General features: G+C 41.9%; 1 protein-coding gene across 1 annotated transcript in view; it reads left to right on the top strand.

Annotated features, from left to right (window-relative positions):
- The window catches only part of LOC135562530 (uncharacterized), a 35,148-nt gene that overhangs the window by 7,028 nt on the left and 6,525 nt on the right, over window positions 1-21,595 (top strand). Inside the window, exon 2 of the mRNA XM_065005031.1 lies at window positions 15,041-15,299. Within this exon, the coding sequence (XP_064861103.1) occupies window positions 15,041-15,299 (259 nt within the window). The remainder of the gene's footprint in view (window positions 1-15,040; window positions 15,300-21,595) is intronic.

Raw genomic sequence — 21,595 nt, 5'->3', positions numbered from 1 at the left:
GATATTGTTCCTTAAATATTTAAAGCCAGACTTGGACATACGAAATTGAATAGTATCCTGTAGAATTTGCAATGCTAATCCATTAATAGGAAAACATTCACTTTTTGAGAAACTAAATGTATAACCCGAAAACACACCGAACCTACGCAGTAGGTACACTACCTTAGGGACACACACTTCAGTGTCTGAGATATATAACAGCAGGTCATCTTCATACAAGGATACTTTGTGTTCCAGTCCCCATCTGTAGATGCCATGTATTGAGGGTGTGGCTTAGCATAATAGAAAGGGGTTCTATCGCCAAACCAAATAACAGAGGGGACATTGGACATCCCTTGTGTGTGGCCCTTGATATGGCTTTTTAATTCTGTCATGGAAATAAATGCATTTCCTGTTACCAAGCCGTTTACGGTTTCTATGCCTTTAGTTTTCCTTGTAGACCAATTTATCTGTGAATTCTGAAAAGCTATCCAAGGATTGTTCCACAAGGTTGTATTTTTAGTAAGTGATATTGGTTTTGAAGAAGATACTTTTAATTTTGTTCCATATTGTTATTGTGTTTCACTATGAAGTTGTTAATGTTCTTAGCTCTATCCTTTGAAAATAGCCACGTAGAAACATTCTGGTGATGAGCATGTGCATCTTCAATATGTACCCATTGTTCCTCTTCAGTGCAACTGAACAAAAGTATAAACACAACATGCAACAATTTAAAAGATTTTACTGAGTTACAGTTCATATAAGTACCTAAGTCAATTGAAATTAAATGGTTAGGCCCTAATCTATGGAATACACATGACTGGGCAAGGGCGCAGCCATGGGTGGGCCTTGGAGGGCATAGGCCCACACAAATGGCAGCCAGGCCCTACCACTGGGGAGCCAGGCCCAGACAATCAGAATGAGTTTTTCCCCACAAAAGGGCTTTATTACAGACAGAAATACTTCTATTGAGTGACATGTGTGTTGTCATTTGTGTTAATAGAGGCACTTCTTTGTCCCAAAATGTTAAATAGAATTCTATGGGAAAGCAACCCAATCATGTTGCTTTTCTCCACGTGAATGTTTGAACAGTATCTAATCATTATTTTCAACTCTGTTTTTAGCGATTGTTTTTTGTCTGCTGATAATTACTTCAGGGTTGTTGAGTCTAAGAAGGGTAGAGGATATGTCCAACTGATGTATATACATTTCCATAGAAGCTTTTAAAATGGTCATTAATCGTGTTGTTGTTTGTAATCAACGCATTTGTATCTTTATATTTAAAAATTATAACTGGTTTAGTGTGTATTAATTTTTTGAGAGCTGTGAGATATTTATCAAGTTTATTTTCCATGAAGTATTATGCTAAATTTGAGTTTAATAACCTGTAGTTGTTGGCTCTCTTCAAAAGTAAAATATCATATTCTTGCTTAAGTTCAGAAAATTCTCCTTTGCCTTGTAAAGATTTTGTATGGGCTTTTTCTAAGAGTAATTTATTTTTCTTTAATGAAAATGTCTAAATCAGATGTCATTTTTATTTAGCAGAGTATGAAATTATCTGTCCCCTAATGTATGGCTTAAAGGCCTTCCAAATGATATTGGGTCGGCTTTTCTCTATCCTCTGTCTACATTTGTAATGGTAAAAAAAAAGAAGTTTATGTATTTAATACATTTCGTGTCCAGAAGATACGCTTTGCTCATTCTCCAAATTCTGTCGCTAAGTGTATTTTCTGTTGGTAGGCATGATACCAGAGAATGATCCAATATCACTATATCATACATTTTTTAATCCAGTAAATTGTTGAGTGCATTTTTGGAAATAAAAATGTAGTCAATTCTTGAATAACTTTTCTTACTTTGTGAAAAAAGGAAGTATTTTGTTGTTGTGAATAGTAATCCCCAGGTGAATTATTTGTAGAGATTAACATTTTCAGCCTCTTTGGAGCTCCCTAAATTGGCATTTTTATTGCTACCACTGTCAATCTTATCAAAATTATGTTTTAGGTCACCTGCTAAAATTATAGTTCCTGTCTGGATTCTCCAATTCAATAAAAAAAAACAGATATACAATGTGTATTTTTCACCATGTAAGGTACAATTCAACATTGGAAAACAGCCTTCATGGTCCATGTGCTGGCATATGGGAAATTGTGTATTCTTATTTATCAGAATGCCTACACCCCTGCTGTTACTGCAGTAGGTGGCAGCACAGGCCTCTCCAACCAATCTCATCTTTAAATATTACATTTCAAAAACAATTTGGATGTAACTCTTGCAAGAAAATCACATCTGCTGACAATCTCTTTAAGTGTTCGAGACCCATATGCTTTTTTCCATCATAGACCTGTGCACATTCCATGTGATAAATTGGATTTTGTTGGTCTTTACTTGTATAGAATCAAAGTTAACCTTATCTGTTCCGTCTATCATTGAAGAACTAAATAAAACATTTTAGCAGACATGATGAGGGCAGTGGGCATTCCATAAAATGTGAGGATAGTTATTGTATACATGACATATATAGAGCATGTGAGCATATGGCCTGAGCAGACATTTAACAAAAAACACACAAAAAAATAAAGCAAAGTACGTCTTTGAAAATTGAGGTTCTGCACCACTTTAGGGCTTTTACGCTCCAACTCCTCTCCTAATGCACATAAAGTCAGTGGAGTTCATACATTGAAGAAAGACTGACGCTTAAGTACCGTGGTCAGTTTGTAATACCTTGTCAATTAAATGTAATTATAGTTGCGGAGAGTAGGTCCACCGAGAGACTGAAGTGAGGTGAGTGGAGGCCTCACATACACACCTCAAAGAAGTGGCTGATGTCCTCCAAGTCACCCTGTCCCAATCCCCTCTCCACCCTCACCAACAACCACCATTGAATCTTATATAATAATAACAAACACGGAATAATAACAATCAACATAATCTCCTTACCAGAGCTCTTATTCATTTTACAGCATGTTTGAAAGTCACAAAAATAAATACAATTACAATTTCATATAGTTAAATGATTTCTTCTCTCTTCTGACTGTATCTCACCGGACAAAGCATCTGAGTGAGCAAAACATTGCCCCTCTGTCTCTGTATGTGTAGGCAATCTTTCTGATGCTGTCTGGTCAACAAAAAGTATGACATTGTTGCCACCCGTAGCATTGAATGTAAGAAAGGGAATCCAGCAAGCATTTGGCCTCCCTTGGTAAAAAAATACAATAATAGCCAGTGTAGAGCTACACTGATTGAGCTCAACTGTGAATGGTCCTGGTGCACCAAAGAAAAGTGACAAGGGAAGGCAGAGAGCCAAATGTCATTGACAGAAACAACTTGAATTGTTACATCTCGTTGGGTTGTTGTCCTCCGGTGGCTAGCTAGCTGGCTAAAATGGTCCCTTTGCTAAATTAGCCATGGATGGATTTGGACTTGTGGTTAAACTTCATACTGGCCAATGATTATAGCTGTGATGCATACATTGTGCCACTGGCTTGATGGATAGAAGTTCAATATGTAGTTAGATGTTGAAGGCTAATGTTAACTAACTGGCTCATCACTGCCCATGAAAGTTACTCTAGCGAGCACCATTTTAGCAGGTAACTTAATTAAGACAACAAAAATTTACAAAAAAGTGTATTGTATAACAGAGTCCTAGACCATTTTGTCAACATGAAAGAGAGAAGGATGGCATTGGCGTTTCTCTACAAGTAGGGCGAGTCATGTTTTTTCTACGAGCAGGAACGCATGCACACACACACAGAACTCAAAACTATGGATAGCCACATCGTATTTAGCTTAAGTCGATTGGACTAAATTGTTTTTGCTCTCTTTGAGTTGTCTCTGGTTAGACTAACCATAGATGATTTGATGATGCTGTAGGTCATGTAACTGTTTGTTACATGAAATATGCTTTGTGGACTTGACCGGACAGAGGTTGCTCTCCGGTTTTGTGATGAAACAAAACTGTGGTTGAATTGATTCTGCAACTGTGTCTTCTTATTGTCTCGGCCTTAGGCCTACATATCACGGTGACAAAGAATATGAACAAACAGGTTATAAAGTAAATATCGCAATTATCACAACACAGGTTGTAATATGCCTCTTTTTTTCTGGCTTAGCTTCCCCAGTGATTGTACCCACCCACCGCTACTGCTTCTATCGCCACTTCATATTTAAGTGATAATGCCTGAGAAGACGGTTTTTGAAGGATATATACTGGCACGGGTGTTGTTCAGCCAGAGACTAAGTTGAGTGCTGGCAAACCGTGCCAATATATCCTCCAAAAACCGTCTTTGAAGGCATTATCACTTTTATACAATGGATTACCAACATATTCAAATAATGGTTGACATATTTTCATTAAAACGGTCGTTCGTTCTAAATGTTCCATTGTCATACTATCAATCCATCAATCAAATTGATTTATAAAGCCCTTCTTACATCAGCTGATGTCACAAAGTGCTGTACAGAAACCTAGCCTAAAACCCCAAACAGCAAGCAATGCAGGTGTAGAAACATGGTGGCTAGGAAAAATTCCCTATAAAGGCCAGAACCGAGGAAGAAACCTAGAAAGGAACTAGGCTATGGGGGGTGGCCAGTCCTCTTCTGGCTGTGCCAGGTGGAGATTATAACAGAACATGGCCAAGATGTTCAAATGTTCATAGATGACCAGCAGGGTCAAATAATAATAATCACAGTGGTTGTAGAGGGTGCAACAGGACAGCACCTCAGGACTAAATGTCAGTTGGCTTTTCATAGCCGATCATTCAGAGTATCTCTACCGCTCCTGCTGTCTCTAGAGAGTTGAAAACAGCAGGTCTGGGACAGGTTGCACGTCCGGTAAACAGGTCAGCGTTCCATAGTCGCAGGCAGAACAGTTGAAACTGGAGCAGCAGCACGACCAGGTGAACTGGGGACAGCAAGGAGTCATCAGGACAGGTAGTTCTGAGGCATGGTTCTAGGGCTCAGGTCCTCCGAGAAAGGAAAGAAAGAGAGAAAGGGAGAGAGAATTAGAGAGAGAATATTTAAATTCACACTGGACACCGGATAAGACAGGAGAAATACTCCAGATATAACAGACTGACCCTAGCCCCCGACACAAACTATTGCAGCATAAATACTGGAGGCTGAGACAGGAAGGGTCGGGAGACACTGTGGCCACATCCGACGATACCCCTGGACAGGGCCAAACAGGCAGGATATAACCCCACCCTCTTTGCTAAAGCACAGCCACCACTAGAGGGATATCTTCAACCACCAATTTACCATCCCGAGACAAGGCCGAGTATAGCCCATACTAACTGGCCACGTTCTTATCCCTTGCTTGCTAGCTAGCCAACTACGGCTAATTTAGTCATGTCAAACAGTGCAGCCAGAATAACAACAAAGTAGCTGCATTTGCATTTGTTTAAGCTGTTTTCTAGAGACATTTATTTGGACATCCATAACAATGAGCTAATGTAGAGCGATTTTGCCTGGCATAGAAAATGTGCTCTCTCGCCAGGACACTGTTGTTCAGAGGAGCTAGGCAACACCACAGCTAACACAATCACTTCAAACGGAAGCTGTAAAGACTGCAAAATAGCTGCACTTCATTTCGTTTGACCTTTTTTAAATTGACATTTCATTGTATATATTCATAAAAATGATGCCAGTTGATTCATGATTTCGACTGGCTGAGTAACGCTGCCTGCCTGTCTCGTTAAGACTCATTACTATGTGACAGCTGGAGATCGAATTTAAATATTGAAACAATGTTGCAAATGTCGGCGAGACAGACAGCAAGGTTTATACAAATCTCCAATGTTAAACTAAATGTTAGTCTAAAAGAAATGTGAGATAATGTCTTGATGCTTTTTATAGTGGAGATCAAGTTTATAAATTACCTGGCTGGGCTGAAGAGACAGTGGCTTGCGCAGTCAGATGGAACAGTAAATAGGCATTTTAACATCATAGATTTAGCAGGTGGTAACTTGTGGAATAGACACCGGCTGGAATGCGGTTTTAACCAATCAGCATTCAGGATTAGACCCACCCGTTGTATAAAGACTAATAATTACTTGGGGAAGTTAGACTATAGATTATATTTTGGGGAAGGGGGAAGAATATTGTCTCAATTTACGATGAGCTGGTCCTAGGCATCCATGTATGTAGCCTAGTGTGTTTATCACCTTTCCCCGCCTCTTCCTCTCCTCAAAGCAGTGGGTTCTCCTTCAACTGGAAGGGATTCTTCCACTGTGTCCAGGACCTCGTCTGCACTTGTGAATTCCATCCTTTGCTTTCCATTCCATACCCACAGCACTGCCGGGAAGCAGGGCATGTGGTGGCATGTTGTAACTAATTGGGAAAGACAACTTGTCTGTTTTGTGCAGGAGCGCTCGGTCAAATTGATAACACGGCAGTCTCATCACAATGCAACAACAGAAATGAATGAATTTACTTTAGGAAACTTTCTGAATGAACATTGAGAGAATTAGAGAACTCACATGCACACCAGTTAAAAGGACCCATCAATCATAGCCCCCAGCGCATCTCAAACACACAACAGCAAATCATATTTATCCTTTCCACAAAACGTAGGCTATTAAAAACCTAGGCCTATGGGATCATGCTAAAACAATGTAGCCTATCAAATTAATTGACAAGGAAAGTTTGAAGGGGATAGAGAGACAGCTATGAGACATCTGCCCAGCAGCTAGCCAGCTAGCTAACGTCCACCGTCTACCGAACAGCAGCACTGTAAAAACTATTACACTCAACTGAACGACTTGATTAGTGTAGTGTTAGCTAGCTACATAGTTGTCTTTGCTGTCTTCGTATCCAAGATAATTGTGTAGTTTAGAGTGTGTAGTCTTAGAGTGATTATCTTAATTTACCGAGGTTAGCTAGCCAGCTATCTGTCGTCCTTAACGTAGGAGACACTGCTAGCTAGCCAACAGCTAGCCAACGTCTACCGAATAGAACTTACTCACTCAACAACCCGGTCGCATTCCGCTTCGCTCCACAGGTAGTATCACATTTTCATTTCATTTCATTACAGTACAACGGTTTGATTTGTTTGATCGTAGCTAGCTACATAGCCGTCTTTGTATCAAAGATAATTGTGTAGTCTAGAGCGATTTCCTAGGTTAGCTAGCCAGCTATTGTCGTTCTTTTAACGCAACGTAACGTAATCAACACTGCTAGCTAGCCAGCTAGCCCCCGAATAGCAGCACTGTAGAAACTATCACACTCAACGGAACGACTTGATTAGTGTAGTGTCAACAACGCAGCCACTGCCAGCTAGCCTACAAAGTCAACAACGCAGCCACTGCCAGCTAGCCTACTTCAGCAGTACTGTATCATTTTAATCATTTTAGTCAATAAGATTCTTGCTACGTAAGCTTAACTTTCTGAACATTCGAGACGTGTAGTCCACTTGTCATTCCAATCTCCTTTGCATTAGCGTAGCCTCTTCTGTAGCCTGTCAACTATGTGTCTGTCTATCCCTGTTCTCTCCTCTCCGCACAGACCATACAAACGCTCCACACCGCGTGGCCGCGGCCACCCTAATCTGGTGGTCCCAGCGCGCACGACCCACGTGGAGTTCCAGGTCTCCGGTAGCCTCTGGAACTGCCGATCTGCGGCCAACAAGGCGGAGTTCATCTCAGCCTATGCCTCCCTCCAGTCCCTCGACTTCTTGGCACTGACGGAAACATGGATCACCACAGATAACACTGCTACTCCTACTGCTCTCTCTTCGTCCGCCCACGTGTTCTCGCACACCCCGAGAGCTTCTGGTCAGCGGGGTGGTGGCACCGGGATCCTCATCTCTCCCAAGTGGTCATTCTCTCTTTCTCCCCTTACCCATCTGTCTATCGCCTCCTTTGAATTCCATGCTGTCACAGTTACCAGCCCTTTCAAGCTTAACATCCTTATCATTTATCGCCCTCCAGGTTCCCTCGGAGAGTTCATCAATGAGCTTGATGCCTTGATAAGCTCCTTTCCTGAGGACGGCTCACCTCTCACAGTTCTGGGCGACTTTAACCTCCCCACTTTGACTCATTCCTCTCTGCCTCCTTCTTTCCACTCCTCTCCTCTTTTGACCTCACCCTCTCACCTTCCCCCCCTACTCACAAGGCAGGAAATACGCTCGACCTCATCTTTACTAGATGCTGTTCTTCCACTAACCTCATTGCAACTCCCCTCCAAGTCTCCGACCACTACCTTGTATCCTTTTCCCTCTCGCTCTCATCCAACACTTCCCACACTGCCCCTACTCGGATGGTATCGCGCCGTCCCAACCTTCGCTCTCTTTCCCCCGCTACTCTCTCCTCTTCCATCCTATCATCTCTTCCCTCTGCTCAAACCTTCTCCAACCTATCTCCTGATTCTGCCTCCTCAACCCTCCTCTCCTCCCTTTCTGCATCCTTTGACTCTCTATGTCCCCTATCCTCCAGGCCGGCTCGGTCCTCCCCTCCCGCTCCGTGGCTCGACGACTCATTGCGAGCTCACAGAACAAGGCTCCGGGCAGCCGAGCGGAAATGGAGGAAAACTCGCCTGCCTGCGGACCTGGCATCCTTTCACTCCCTCCTCTCTACATTTTCCTCTTCTGTCTCTGCTGCTAAAGCCACTTTCTTCCACTCTAAATTCCAAGCATCTGCCTCTAACCCTAGGAAGCTCTTTGCCACCTTCTCCTCCCTCCTGAATCCTCCCCCCCCCCCCTCATCCCTCTCTGCAGATGACTTCGTCAACCATTTTGAAAAGAAGGTCGACGACATCCGATCCTCGTTTGCTAAGTCAAACGACACCGCTGGTTCTGCTCACACTGCCCTACCCTGTGCTCTGACCTCTTTCTCCCCTCTCTCTCCAGATGAAATCTTGCGTCTTGTGACGGCCGGCCGCCCAACAACCTGCCCGCTTGACCCTATCCCCTCCTCTCTTCTCCAGACCATTTCCGGAGACCTTCTCCCTTACCTCACCTCGCTCATCAACTCATCCCTGACCGCTGGCTACGTCCCTTCCGTCTTCAAGAGAGCGAGAGTTGCACCCTTCTGAAAAAACCTACACTCGATCCCTCCGATGTCAACAACTACAGACCAGTATCCCTTCTTTCTTTTCTCTCCAAAACTCTTGAACGTGCCGTCCTTGGCCAGCTCTCCCACTATCTCTCTCAGAATGACCTTCTTGATCCAAATCAGTCAGGTTTCAATACTAGTCATTCAACTGAGACTGCTCTTCTCTGTATCACGGAGGCGCTCCGCACTGCTAAAGCTAACTCTCTCTCCTCTGCTCTCATCCTTCTAGACCTATCGGCTGCCTTCGATACTGTGAACCATCAGATCCTCCTCTCCACCCTCTCCGAGTTGGGCATCTCCGGCGCGGCCCACGCTTGGATTGCGTCCTACCTGACAGGTCGCTCCTACCAGGTGGCGTGGCGAGAATCTGTCTCCTCACCACGCGCTCTCACCACTGGCGTCCCCAGGGCTCTGTTCTAGGCCCTCTCCTATTCTCGCTATACACCAAGTCACTTGGCTCTGTCATAACCTCACATGGTCTCTCCTATCATTGCTATGCAGACGACACACAATTAATCTTCTCCTTTCCCCCTTCTGATGACCAGGTGGCGAATCGCATCTCTGCATGTCTGGCAGACATATCAGTGTGGATGACGGATCACCACCTCAAGCTGAACCTCGGCAAGACGGAGCTGCTCTTCCTCCCGGGAAGGACTGCCCGTTCCATGATCTCGCCATCACGGTTGACAACTCCATTGTGTCCTCCTCCCAGAGCGCTAAGAACCTTGGCGTGATCCTGGACAACACCCTGTCGTTCTCAACTAACATCAAGGCGGTGGCCCGTTCCTGTAGGTTCATGCTCTACAACATCCGCAGAGTACGACCCTGCCTCACACAGGAAGCGGCGCAGGTCCTAATCCAGGCACTTGTCATCTCCCGTCTGGATTACTGCAACTCGCTGTTGGCTGGGCTCCCTGCCTGTGCCATTAAACCCTACAACTCATCCAGAACGCCGCAGCCCGTCTGGTGTTCAACCTTCCCAAGTTCTCTCACGTCACCCCGCTCCTCCACTCCCTCCACTGGCTTCCAGTTGAAGCTCGCATCCGCTACAAGACCATGGTGCTTGCCTACGGAGCTGTGAGGGGAACGGCACCTCAGTACCTCCAGGCTCTGATCAGGCCCTACACCCAAACAAGGGCACTGCGTTCATCCACCTCTGGCCTGCTCGCCTCCCTACCACTGAGGAAGTACAGTTCCCGCTCAGCCCAGTCAAAACTGTTCGCTGCTCTGGCCCCCCAATGGTGGAACAAACTCCCTCACGACGCCAGGACAGCGGAGTCAATCACCACCTTCCGGAGACACCTGAAACCCCACCTCTTTAAGGAATACCTAGGATAGGATAAAGTAATCCTTCTCACCCCCCTTAAAAGATTTAGATGCACTATTGTAAAGTGGCTGTTCCACTGGATGTCATAAGGTGAACGCACCAATTTGTAAGTCGCTCTGGATAAGAGCGTCTGCTAAATGACTTAAATGTAAAATGTAAACACTAGGCATATGATGAAGATGAAATGCACATCCACATTAGCCATTTTAGTGTGGCTGATTGCTGACACCACATTTGTAAATATGTCTAAACTAATATATGAATCAGCCTACCCACAGTTCTATTGAACACATCTCTCGCTTCACTGTTCCATCTTGTAATTCACTCAACTCCGCTGGCATACAGCTCCACTGGCCTCTATCTCTTCCACTCTCCTCTCCCTATTCCTAATAGCTCTTGTACTGAAGGAGTAGTCTATAGCTCAGGAATAGCAATATATTTTAGTCACTTTTTTTGAGCAATTGTTTTAACTAAGAGTATAGTAGGCTGCAGGGTTGTAAATGAACCTGGAGGGAAGTTTGAATGGAGAGAAGTCGCTCTGGGCCTCGTTTCCCAGAGCCATCATAGTGCTGAGATCATCATTAGAATCTGATGCTGCTCAGACTCCTGAGTAGGGCAGTGGTCTAAGGCACTGCATCTCAGTGCAAGAGGTGTCACTAAAGTCCCTGGTTCAAATCCAGGCTGCATCACATCCAGCTGTGATTGGGAGTCCCATAGTGCGGTCTGGGTTTGGGCATCATTGTAAATACTAATTTGTTCTTAATTAACTGACTTGCCTAGTTAAATAAAATACAAATGTTGTTAGTAGCCGATCTGTTTCCCAGAGCATTTAGTTTAATGTTGCTCTTAAAAAAGCATAATAAGCTGCCTCAATGTTTGCAGCCTAAGGTGGTATTAAGGTATCTATCTATAGGTCCCTCAAACTCGATTATGGATATTGAAGCCAGTTCCACTGCGTTTTTTCATTGTTCCTCTCTAAACAGGGGCTGATTTACACCTGGAATACCAGGTGGGTGCAATTAATTATCAGGTAGAACAGAAAACCAGCAGACCCCGGACCTCATAGTGTAAGATTTGAATACCCCTGCTCTATGAGCTGATCCGTCGTCAGTATTGTGGAATAATTCGTTTTGAGAAGGCTGATAATTCGTGGAGAAGGCTGATCCGAGAGTAGCGTTGCTTTTCTTTCGATCTTATCAGTATTGGCACATGGTCTAAAGACGCACTTAGCAAACATTCTCTCTATGTGCTTGCTTGGGAAACACTCTTAAAAAGTTGGGTATCAATAACTATGCAACTGGTATGATCATCATAATGCTTAAGTTACAACTGGGGAATGAGGCCCTGGTGTAATGTGATTGGCTTCTGGTGATAAATTGATAGCCTAAATGGCTGAACTGATGCATTGCAAACGTACAGGATAGACCGAGGTGAATTAATGAATTAATTGAATTAATTCACACAACTCCTGCTGTAGATACTGGTGTATCCTATTTCATGTGTCCTAGCAACTGTGACCGTGCATGATGTCAACATATCCACCTGTGCGACAGATTTGAACTGTGCTATCATTCAAAATGCCTATATTGAAGTGTAATTGTTCCACTACGCATTATGATGATAAATAAATGATGCATAAATAATATTTACAAGATTTCTAACGAAATACCCATATTTAAACTATTGAAATGTCTGATAAATGCAATTCAAAACGGCAACGAAAAGAGTCCTATCACAACGGAATTCTATCTTGATAAAACCAACGCATCAAAAGGAATATTGTCCATAAACAAAAACCAACATTTAGGCAGCTTATGAAACGAAATGTGAACCTATCTAAATGACAGGTTTCGCTGACAGAAAACAAAAAATAGGCTAGTGACCTAACAGCTAGAATTGTTTACAATTTAGCACATCTCTGGTGAGCACATCGGAGAAAAGTAATACTGTTTAGAAAAGAGATAAGCTACGGTGTAAGCTGAGCTAACAGCAGCTACATTATTAGTTATTAGTTATTGTATAGCCTCCCTTTGCTGAAAAAGTCGGAAGGATTAGTTTTCAGATGCATCACACACAATACAGAATTATTTGATTGAAGCAGTCATTGATATAAGGACAGACGAATGGACTTAACTTTTAAATTAAGGTAGGCCAAAATGCTTTTTTTTTTTGCATGCTGTTTATTAGCCTGGAAAATAAAAAACACAAGCTGAAGGCAATTCTAGTAGAAATATGTTTTAATATATGATCGTATATTTTACACTTACCTGTCACCCCTTATGGAAAAACACATGATTTCACATGTGCCATTTCCACATGTTTTGAATATGTGAAATTATTTGAAACCCTTCACATGTGATGATATTTTATATAAAGTTTCACAAGTGGACTTTCACATGTGATTGCAAACTTTCACAGGTAATGTCCTGTGAACAGGAATGTGTCATTTTGATATGCACACAGGGCTTTTAACGCACAATATTTGACACACCTGACCACATTGTATATTTATACAGTAATTATTATTTATCATGGCGTTCCCTGGGATTTGAACACACAACCTCCTGTTTCAAAGCATTCCAATCTTCCTGCTATGCCACCATGTCTGTGTCTGTAACTGATTTCACCTGTATTCTTACACTTTGGACTTCAAAGTAAATCTCAGGTTTGTTAAAAATACACTAAAGAAAAACGATTATATCATAGTGATTCAGCAGTAACATTAAAGCAGAATAATATACCCCACCAACATTAGACAACTATACAGAAAACCCTGAAATTGCTGAAATGAGTCAATTAAATCCACGATGAGAGAATAGTCAGAATAACTGATAAAAAAAAGAGCACTGCACTGCTACTTTAGTTATGTGCAGAGAGGTATTATATACTGAACAAATGTACGCAACATGCAACAATGTCAATGATTTTACTGAGTTACAGTTCATATAAGGAAATCAGTCAACTGAAATAAATTCATTCGGCCTTAATCTACGGATTTCACATGACTGAGCAGGGGTGCAGCCATGGGTGGGCCTGAGGAGGGCACAGGTCTCAGACGATCCCGCAGGTGAAGAAGCCGGGTGTGGAGGTACTGGGCTGGAGTGGTTACACGTGGTCTGCGGTTGTGAGGCCAGTTGCATGTACTGTCAAATTCTCTAAAACGACGTTGGAGGCGGCTTATGGTAGAGAAATTAACATTAAATTATCTGGCAACAGGTCTGGTGGCCATTCCTGCAGTCAGCATGCCAATTTCATGCTCCTTCAAAACTTGAGACATCTGTGGCATTGTGTTGTGTGACAAAATTGCACATTTCAGAGTGGTTTTGTATTGTCCCAGCACAAGGTGCACCTGTGTAATGATCATGCTGTTTAATCAGCTTCTTGATATGCCATACTTGTCAGGTGGATGGATTATCTTGGCTAACTGGGAAATAAACAAATTTGTGCACAACATTTGAGAGAAATAAGCTTTTGTGCGTCTGGGATCTAAGCAATGTTTTCTGGTGTTATTGGAGACTTTTGGAGCCTCTGACGTGAAAGCACGTATCGCTCTTACTCTTCTCAACGAGCAGTGGGTGCTGCCGTGGGTCCCACCCATGTCCCAAAGAACTCACAGATAGCCCAGTCCTCGTGCAGCAGTCCCTCCCAGCTGCAGTCAGAGCAGGAGATATTCACCCCTCTGCGTCCAGACTGCAAATGAATCGCGCATGCGGGAAGCCGCCGCTGGCTGATCCTACCCTGGCTTACATTCAGGGCGGGATGTAAATGTAAATTGTTCTTTGACTAAAATAAATCACTGCATTTGACTCACACAGCCTCAGTCACTTACTCACCTTGTCCACTGTGTGTTTTCCTCTCTGTGACATAAGCTAAACATCTAGCTGGCTAGCTCATCATGTCTCAGTCTAAACTGTACACTCAAAAATACAGAAAGGAGTGGGAATCACACCCTGAATTCAAAGGCTGATTGAAGCCATTTATTGGAGATGATACACTGGCATACTGCCTGTATTGTAAGGCTGATTTCTACGCCAAACTTAGTGATGTAAAAAAACACATGACAACTCAAAAACATACTCAAAAGGCAAATCCTTATAACAGTTCCACCCAAAACAAGCTGCCATTTATGGTTAAAAAAATAGACTCTGCAAAAAAGGCTGAGGCCACCATGGCATTAGCTATCGCTGAACACTGTTCCATGCTGGCATGTGATCACATTGGAGCATGTAGAGCTGCTTTCTCAGACTCCACTGCTGCTACTCACTTCAACATGCACAGGACAAAGTGCACAGAAATGATTAATGATGTTCTAGCACCATACTTTCTGAAAAAGTTGGTTGCAGATGTGGGTGACCAGTGTTTCAGCCTCCTCCTCGATGAGTCCACGGATGTTAGTGTTTCTAAGTACCTGGGGGTTGTGATAAGGTACTTTAGTGACACCAAGCAGATAATTGTATCAACATTTCTGGGGCTTGTTGAGTTGGAGGGAGGAGATGCCAAATCTATAGCCCGTGCTGTTGTGGCTTTCCTTAGAAGTGTTGTCTTAAAAAAGAGAAACTCCTGGGGATAAGGACTGACAATGCCTCTGTTATGAAGGGGATTAACAATGGGGTCCATAAAGTGCTGAAGGAGGAGTATGGCCTCAAATATCTGGTTCTTATTCACTGTGTGCCACTCTCTGCAGCTTGCTGTAAGTCATGCATCCAATGACACCATCCCCCGTAGTGTGGAGTACTTGGTACGAGAGACTTCTACCTGGTTTTCAGAGTTTCCAAAGCGCAGGGAGGCCTACAAGGCCAGATATGAGACCATCAACTGTGAGGAGAAACCTTTACAGATAACCAAGGTGTGTGCCACACGTTGGCTCTCCATTGAACCCGCGGTTACACGCATTTTGGACCAGTGGGAGGAGCTTAGGCTGCATTTCACAGTCACCAAGTCCAGTGAACACTGCTACATGGCTGAGGTTTTATACTCCATGTACAGTGATCCTCAAAACATATTGGATCTGCCTTTTTTGAAGTCAGTGCTGGGGAGGTACAATTGGCCATCAAGGCTTTTGAGGGAGAGCAAGTAGATCCTCTTAAGCTACTTGACAGGTTGGTTAGCCTGATCAAGTCTGTGAGCAGCAGGGTGCTGATTCCACTGGCAAATGTTGATGTACTCAAAGGGCCAATAGATGGATAAATCAGTCCCAAACCGTACCTTGGTTACCTTTATGAGTCAAAGGCAGCTGAGCTCCACCTTGTGCCTAAGGATGAAAACAATGTCCGAAAGCGATGTGTAGCCTTCCACCATCTCCCTCACTAATGAGTTGAGGGTGAGACTGAGGGTGCCGGACAACATCGAAGCATTGCAGTACATATTAGTTTTCAATGTGGAGGGGACTCTAAAGCATAATAAGAGCCCTGGAGAAATAGAAAAAATAGCCAACCTCCTTGGCTACTCCCCTGCAGAGATAGACAAGATTGTCCAGCAATGGCGTGCCATCCATCATCCATGGAGTGAGATTTGGAAGTTCAGGAATGCAGCTGATATCAACCAGTTTCAAGAACTTGCCACACTCAAATGCTGAAGTCGAGAGAGTATTCAGCCAGATGAGTGTGGTAAAAAGCAAACTTAGAAATCGGATGTCCTTGCAGACCCTTAACTCCATCCTGTACATTCGATATGGACTGTGAAGCTGTCTGGTGAGGTTTGCTATGAGCACCAGCTGCCTGATAATGTTTTTCAGATTTTTGGCACATCAGCTGCTTACTCATTCAAGTCAGCTCCCTCAGTTGCTGAACCTGCCATAGAGAGCCTTGACCAAAACGATGACCCACTCTTTCTGTGAGCCAGCATAGCCTGTGTGTGTGGAGCAGGAGGGTCTGGGGACAAAAAACAATTAACCTGAATTAGGGCCAGACTAGTTACCATAATTTTCTCACATTGCCATTGGCAGTTTTTTCGATGGTCTCTTTTTGGTCCATTTAGATTGTTAATGTAGATTGTATACAACAACAAAAAATACAAAAAATGTAATGGTTAAAAAATGTCATGTTTTACTGTGACTTGTTGTAGTCTCCTAAGTGGACCATAAAGTTAAAAACCAAACCAAGTTAATAAAACTAAACAAAAAAACAAATACATGAAAAAAAACTAAGTAACTCCTCCAAAGTGTCTCTTTTGGATCACTTTTGCCGGTTCCAAGCCCGGATAAATGAGGAGGGTGTAATGGCTTTCCTCTTCCTCTTCTGAGGAGGAGTAGCAAGGATTGGACCAATACGCAGCGTGTCCATGATACTTTAATAATAACTGAACACGACTCAATACAAAAATAGTGAAGTGAATGGAAACGAAAACCGAAACAGTCCTGAATGGTGACACAAACAACAAAACAGGAAACAATCACCCACCCCACACAGGTGGGAAAAGGCTACCTAAGTATGATTCTCAATCAGAGACAACTAACGACACCTGCCTCTGATTGAGAACCATACCAGGCCAAACACAAAACGTAGAAAAACGAACATAGACAACCCACCCAACTCACGCCCTGACCATACTAAAACAAAGACATAACAAAATAACTAAGGTCAGAACGTGACAGAGGGTTGGAATTGTGACATAAAAAAAAACAAGAATCGACAGAAGAAAGTTCATTTGTAGTTCTAAACATATTTAGGGTGTTTTTTACTCCCTTTTTGTCTCTCCCACGACATTATTCCTCTCTCCTACAGCGTCCATCACAATTACATGCACATGGCCAATTATGCAAATTCGGTGATGACGTCATTTAGCGACTTCTAGCGACTTTTAGGACAGCCAATAGCTACTTTCCTTACTGAGGAGTTTGCAACACTGATTGGAAGAACTGTCCACATATACTTTTCGTCAGCCAACAAGATGAGTAGGCCTAATGAACAGCAAAAGCACTAGCCTATGTCAATCTACTATCCCCATGGTACAAAAGTTGAGTTTTGCGAGAAATAAATATTCCAAATAAAGTCTGGGACAGTTGTGGGATGCCATAGATCCCAAAATAATACAACCACTAGCATCAAAAAACTTTTTTATGTAATGTGGCTGACGCAACAGATCAGAATGATTAGCTTTATCTGTTGATAAAATATTAGGCTGTTTCTTCATATTATAAGCGCAGCAATGCACACATGGCAGTAGGCTGTTAGCGCAAATGTTCCATTAGCGGGAAAACACCATTATCAAAAGGATGAATGTTCCATTAGCGGGAAAACAACATTATCAAAAGGATGAATGTTCTATTAGCGGGAAAACACCATTATCAAAAGGATGAATGTTCCATTAGCGGGAAAACAACATTATCAAAAGGATGGATGTTCAATTAGTGGGAAAACAACATTATCAATTGGATGAATGTTCCATTAGCGGGAAAACAACATTATCAAAAGGATGAATGTTCCATTAGCGGGAAAACAACATTATCAAAAGGATAAATGTTCCATTTGCAGGAAAACAACATTATCAAAAGGATGAATGTTCCATTAGCGGTAAAACAACATTATCAAAAATGAGCACAAAAGCGATTACGGATTTAATGCTTTTATTATAAAGGTGCATTTTATGGTGAAAATTGTCTTCCCCAAACTTGAAACTCACACATTGCTTATTTATGCCAGTTACCCTCTACACCCTTTGCAAAACAAATGAATGGGTTTAATTTAATAAGTTATTTGGCCATTTTAGTTGTGATGCAATCCATATCAAAACATATAGGCCTATGGGCTAGGCTACATGAGATGTGCGACTATGATTCATAAAAGTTTCCTTATGCTGGGCATCCTTTACAAGTGATAATATTTAATTCTCAAGTGATAGGCTAATATTGTCACCCATCAAACTATTTTTGATTTAATATATACTAAATATATATTAATATATACTAAATATACTAAATATATATACTAAACTATTCTTGTGTTTACAAACACTAAATAAAATATCAGTGAAATTTGTTATGATTTAGAATGAACCATTATCATGCACCTGTCTCGAAACATAGGCAGCGGGAAAAAATACATGTCATCTATGCACTTCAAATCGAACCAAATTTTATTGGTCACATACACATGGTTAGCAGATGTTAATGCAAGTGTAGTGAAATGGAGGACACTTTTCCAGTGGTTCATTTTCATGCCAGCCAGGTAGGCTATAAAGTTGAGAAAGAAATATAGTAGGCCTAGCCTATAGAAAGCCTATGGGATCCTCCTCTTTTTAATAGAGGCCATCACTCTGTTTTCTCACACAATTGCATAGCCTATAGAAATGTTGTGCAAACATGAGCACATGAGCTCTCATGAAGTGTTTGATTAGGTTTTTGATTACATTTGCATTGATGTCAGAGTGATTAGAGTGACAATAGTGTGCCAGGTATTTAGCAAGTTTGGTAGGCTACTAATGACCATCAGCAGCATCAGAGCTTGGAGTAGCCTAATTACTGTGACTAAAAGGTCACGTGGAATTTGACTGCCTTCATGACTCTTGACCATCAGTGTGTGGTGTGGCGGTAATATGGTCACCGCAACAGTCCTGGTTGAACACCACTTTTGACATAGTCAGTTCTGCGCTCTTTGTAAGAACTTGTGACACGCAAGAGCTGCACTTTTAATAGGTTACTGTGCATTTTCCAGTAGATTAAGGGCAGTTGAGTCACAAGAAGTTTGTTTAATTTTCATTATACCATGGCATTGTTGAATACTTGTTTCTGATTGAAGGGCATTCTAGAGCGTTCTTTATTCCCTTATAAATGCATGGCATATCACCACTGTACAATGGCTATAGTTAATTCTTACATGTTATTTTGAGCTGCTTTTGAAAGCAAAAGTCAAATTGAAAATTTGATTTTCATAATGGCAAGCTTGGACTGATGGTTTGGTTAGCTACAGTATCTAGTAAACTTGCTAACTACTTTAGTGGATGATTAACACATTTCTACCTGAAAATAAACACATTTCTAGCAGAAAGATGTGTTTCACGATGCGCTATTGTTTTCCAGAGAATTCCTATGGGTTATTGTAAAATGTACAGTAACGTACAGTGTAAAAGCTTCAATATTTATGAATAGAGCACATTAACTGGGATGACATTCCCTCTAATTGGAGAGCTAACTGAAAACCACAACTAGAATAAGGACCGAGTTTGGGAAACCCTGCTCTGGGTTACTGGCAACATTTTGCCAATAAGTTATTGTGACTTTTACAATACAGTGTAGCTCATTACTGGAACATTCTCTTACCAAATTTGCATAACAGACAGTGTCAAAAGAGTTGCTTTACTTGAATTGGCATGACCATCAAACACTTAAACTGATACAACCCTTTCACTGAGGGTTGGCACAAAGACACATATAGTGAGTTGACAATGAGGTTGTTCAAATGAACAACCTCAAGTGAATGGACTATTTTCTGGAATGTTTTTTTCAGTCGCAAGATATCCCTAATAGAATAGACGCGTTGTTCAAATCTATTGAAGGGTTGAAACAGTATGACGCCATTAGATCAGAGCTATTTCAGTCGAATGTTGAATATCAATTAGTGTGACTGTGGGTTGTTGCACTGACATATTGTGCCTCTGACTTGATCTACCAGAACAACGGTTTAAAAAGAGACAAGACACAATCATCGACCGACAAGTTGCCGACATCAGTTTCAAGAGTTTGTCTCAAGAATATTCACAAACCTTATTTGAAGACCCTGCACTTATGGATTGTTGCCGTGACCAAATCCATATGTTTGTTCAGGTTGTTAAAACATGCTACTAGTGGTACCTATAAAACAATGATGTGTGTGGGTGTGTGGGTGGGTGATATGGGGACTAAATTGAGCCTAACTTAGCAACCAAGTCATCTAATGTGTTACTGAGTGCCTAAGAGATCGTCTTGGGTTAAGTGGTTAGGAGACTTTCTGTATCTTACAAGTTAGGCTGCTATTTTGCTGTAGCAGACAGACTGCGTGTTGCGCTGGTTTTTACCCAAAACTCAGCTCGTTACCCACTTCCCGATGACATGTCTTGCGTGATGCCTGTGTTTTTAAATCCCCTGCACTTACCATGCTACGCTGATTGTTCAACAATTGCAATATGGGGCTGATGGTGATAAGTTATGTATAACAGTGCGATTGGCGATGCGATCATGTGAAATTATATTTGACAAGGTGGATTGCAGCTCGTGTTCCATGGTCTGTGCGTGCAGGAAGGCACCTCCCTTTCTTCTTCTACTTCTTCTCCCTCCAGCTCTTTCTCTCCCCTCCTCTGTCTTCCCAGCTAGCACACTTGATTCCTTGGAAGTTGTGGGAACTTATGTTTTTGGTTTCACATTGGATGTGAGAACGAAGCCATACGTTTCCTGACCGGTAAAACAGAACGTTCAAAAGACATTCTGAGAACAGAAGTTGTGAGGACAAACAGTTGGAGATGAGAAGCAAGTACACGGAGTGAACAGTTAATGAATAAACAGACATGAAACAGGACAGCATCTGGGCATGAAAACACAATTTTAATGGACAAAAAATGTGCTTTTCTTTAAAAAACAACAACATTTGTAAGTGACCCCAAACTTTTGAACAGTAGTGTATATGTTTTTAAATAACTTTCTTAGAACAATCTCTGAACATTACTAAGGCTTTCCTTTGGCTTTTCTGGAATGTATTCTTTATGTTCTTGAAACAATTTGAGAACACGACTTTAAATAGAACCACGAGGAAACCTGTAGGAAGCGTTATACTGAAGTACTGAAATTCCCACAGAAGAACATTGATTCTCAAAGTTCTCTGAACTATTTGAGAACATGCCCAATGTCAAACCAGTTGGAAAACATTCCTAGAACATCACCAAAATTTAAATTCAATGTAACAATGTTTAAACTTTTAGGAAACGTTCTGTAAAAGTAATGAAATAACCAAGATTTTTTTTTTGTCCTTAAATGTTTTTGTTCCTTAAATGTTCTGAGAATGTTTCATAGCCAAGCAACTGTTTTGCACCATTCCCAGAAAGTTATGGGAAGGTTGTATGCAAAATAACCATAGGGAAAAAACGTGCTTATCAAGCTCTAAGAAATATATGTTTCTCAGAATGTTATGTGCTAGCTGGGTTAGACCTCGAACAGTCCTGTGTGTTCAAACACAACTCTCCTCTCTTGAACTCTCCATGCGTTGTAGTTCTCCTTTGGGTAATGAGATGTGTAACAACTAACTAAAATATTGATTCTAAACCTGTTGATTGG

This window comes from Oncorhynchus nerka, linkage group LG19 (assembly GCF_034236695.1).
Source record: "Oncorhynchus nerka isolate Pitt River linkage group LG19, Oner_Uvic_2.0, whole genome shotgun sequence".
NCBI classification, from domain to species: domain Eukaryota; kingdom Metazoa; phylum Chordata; class Actinopteri; order Salmoniformes; family Salmonidae; genus Oncorhynchus; species Oncorhynchus nerka.
The sequence above is the reverse complement of the archived record's forward strand: the minus strand, read 5'-3'. Positions and strand labels throughout refer to the sequence as shown.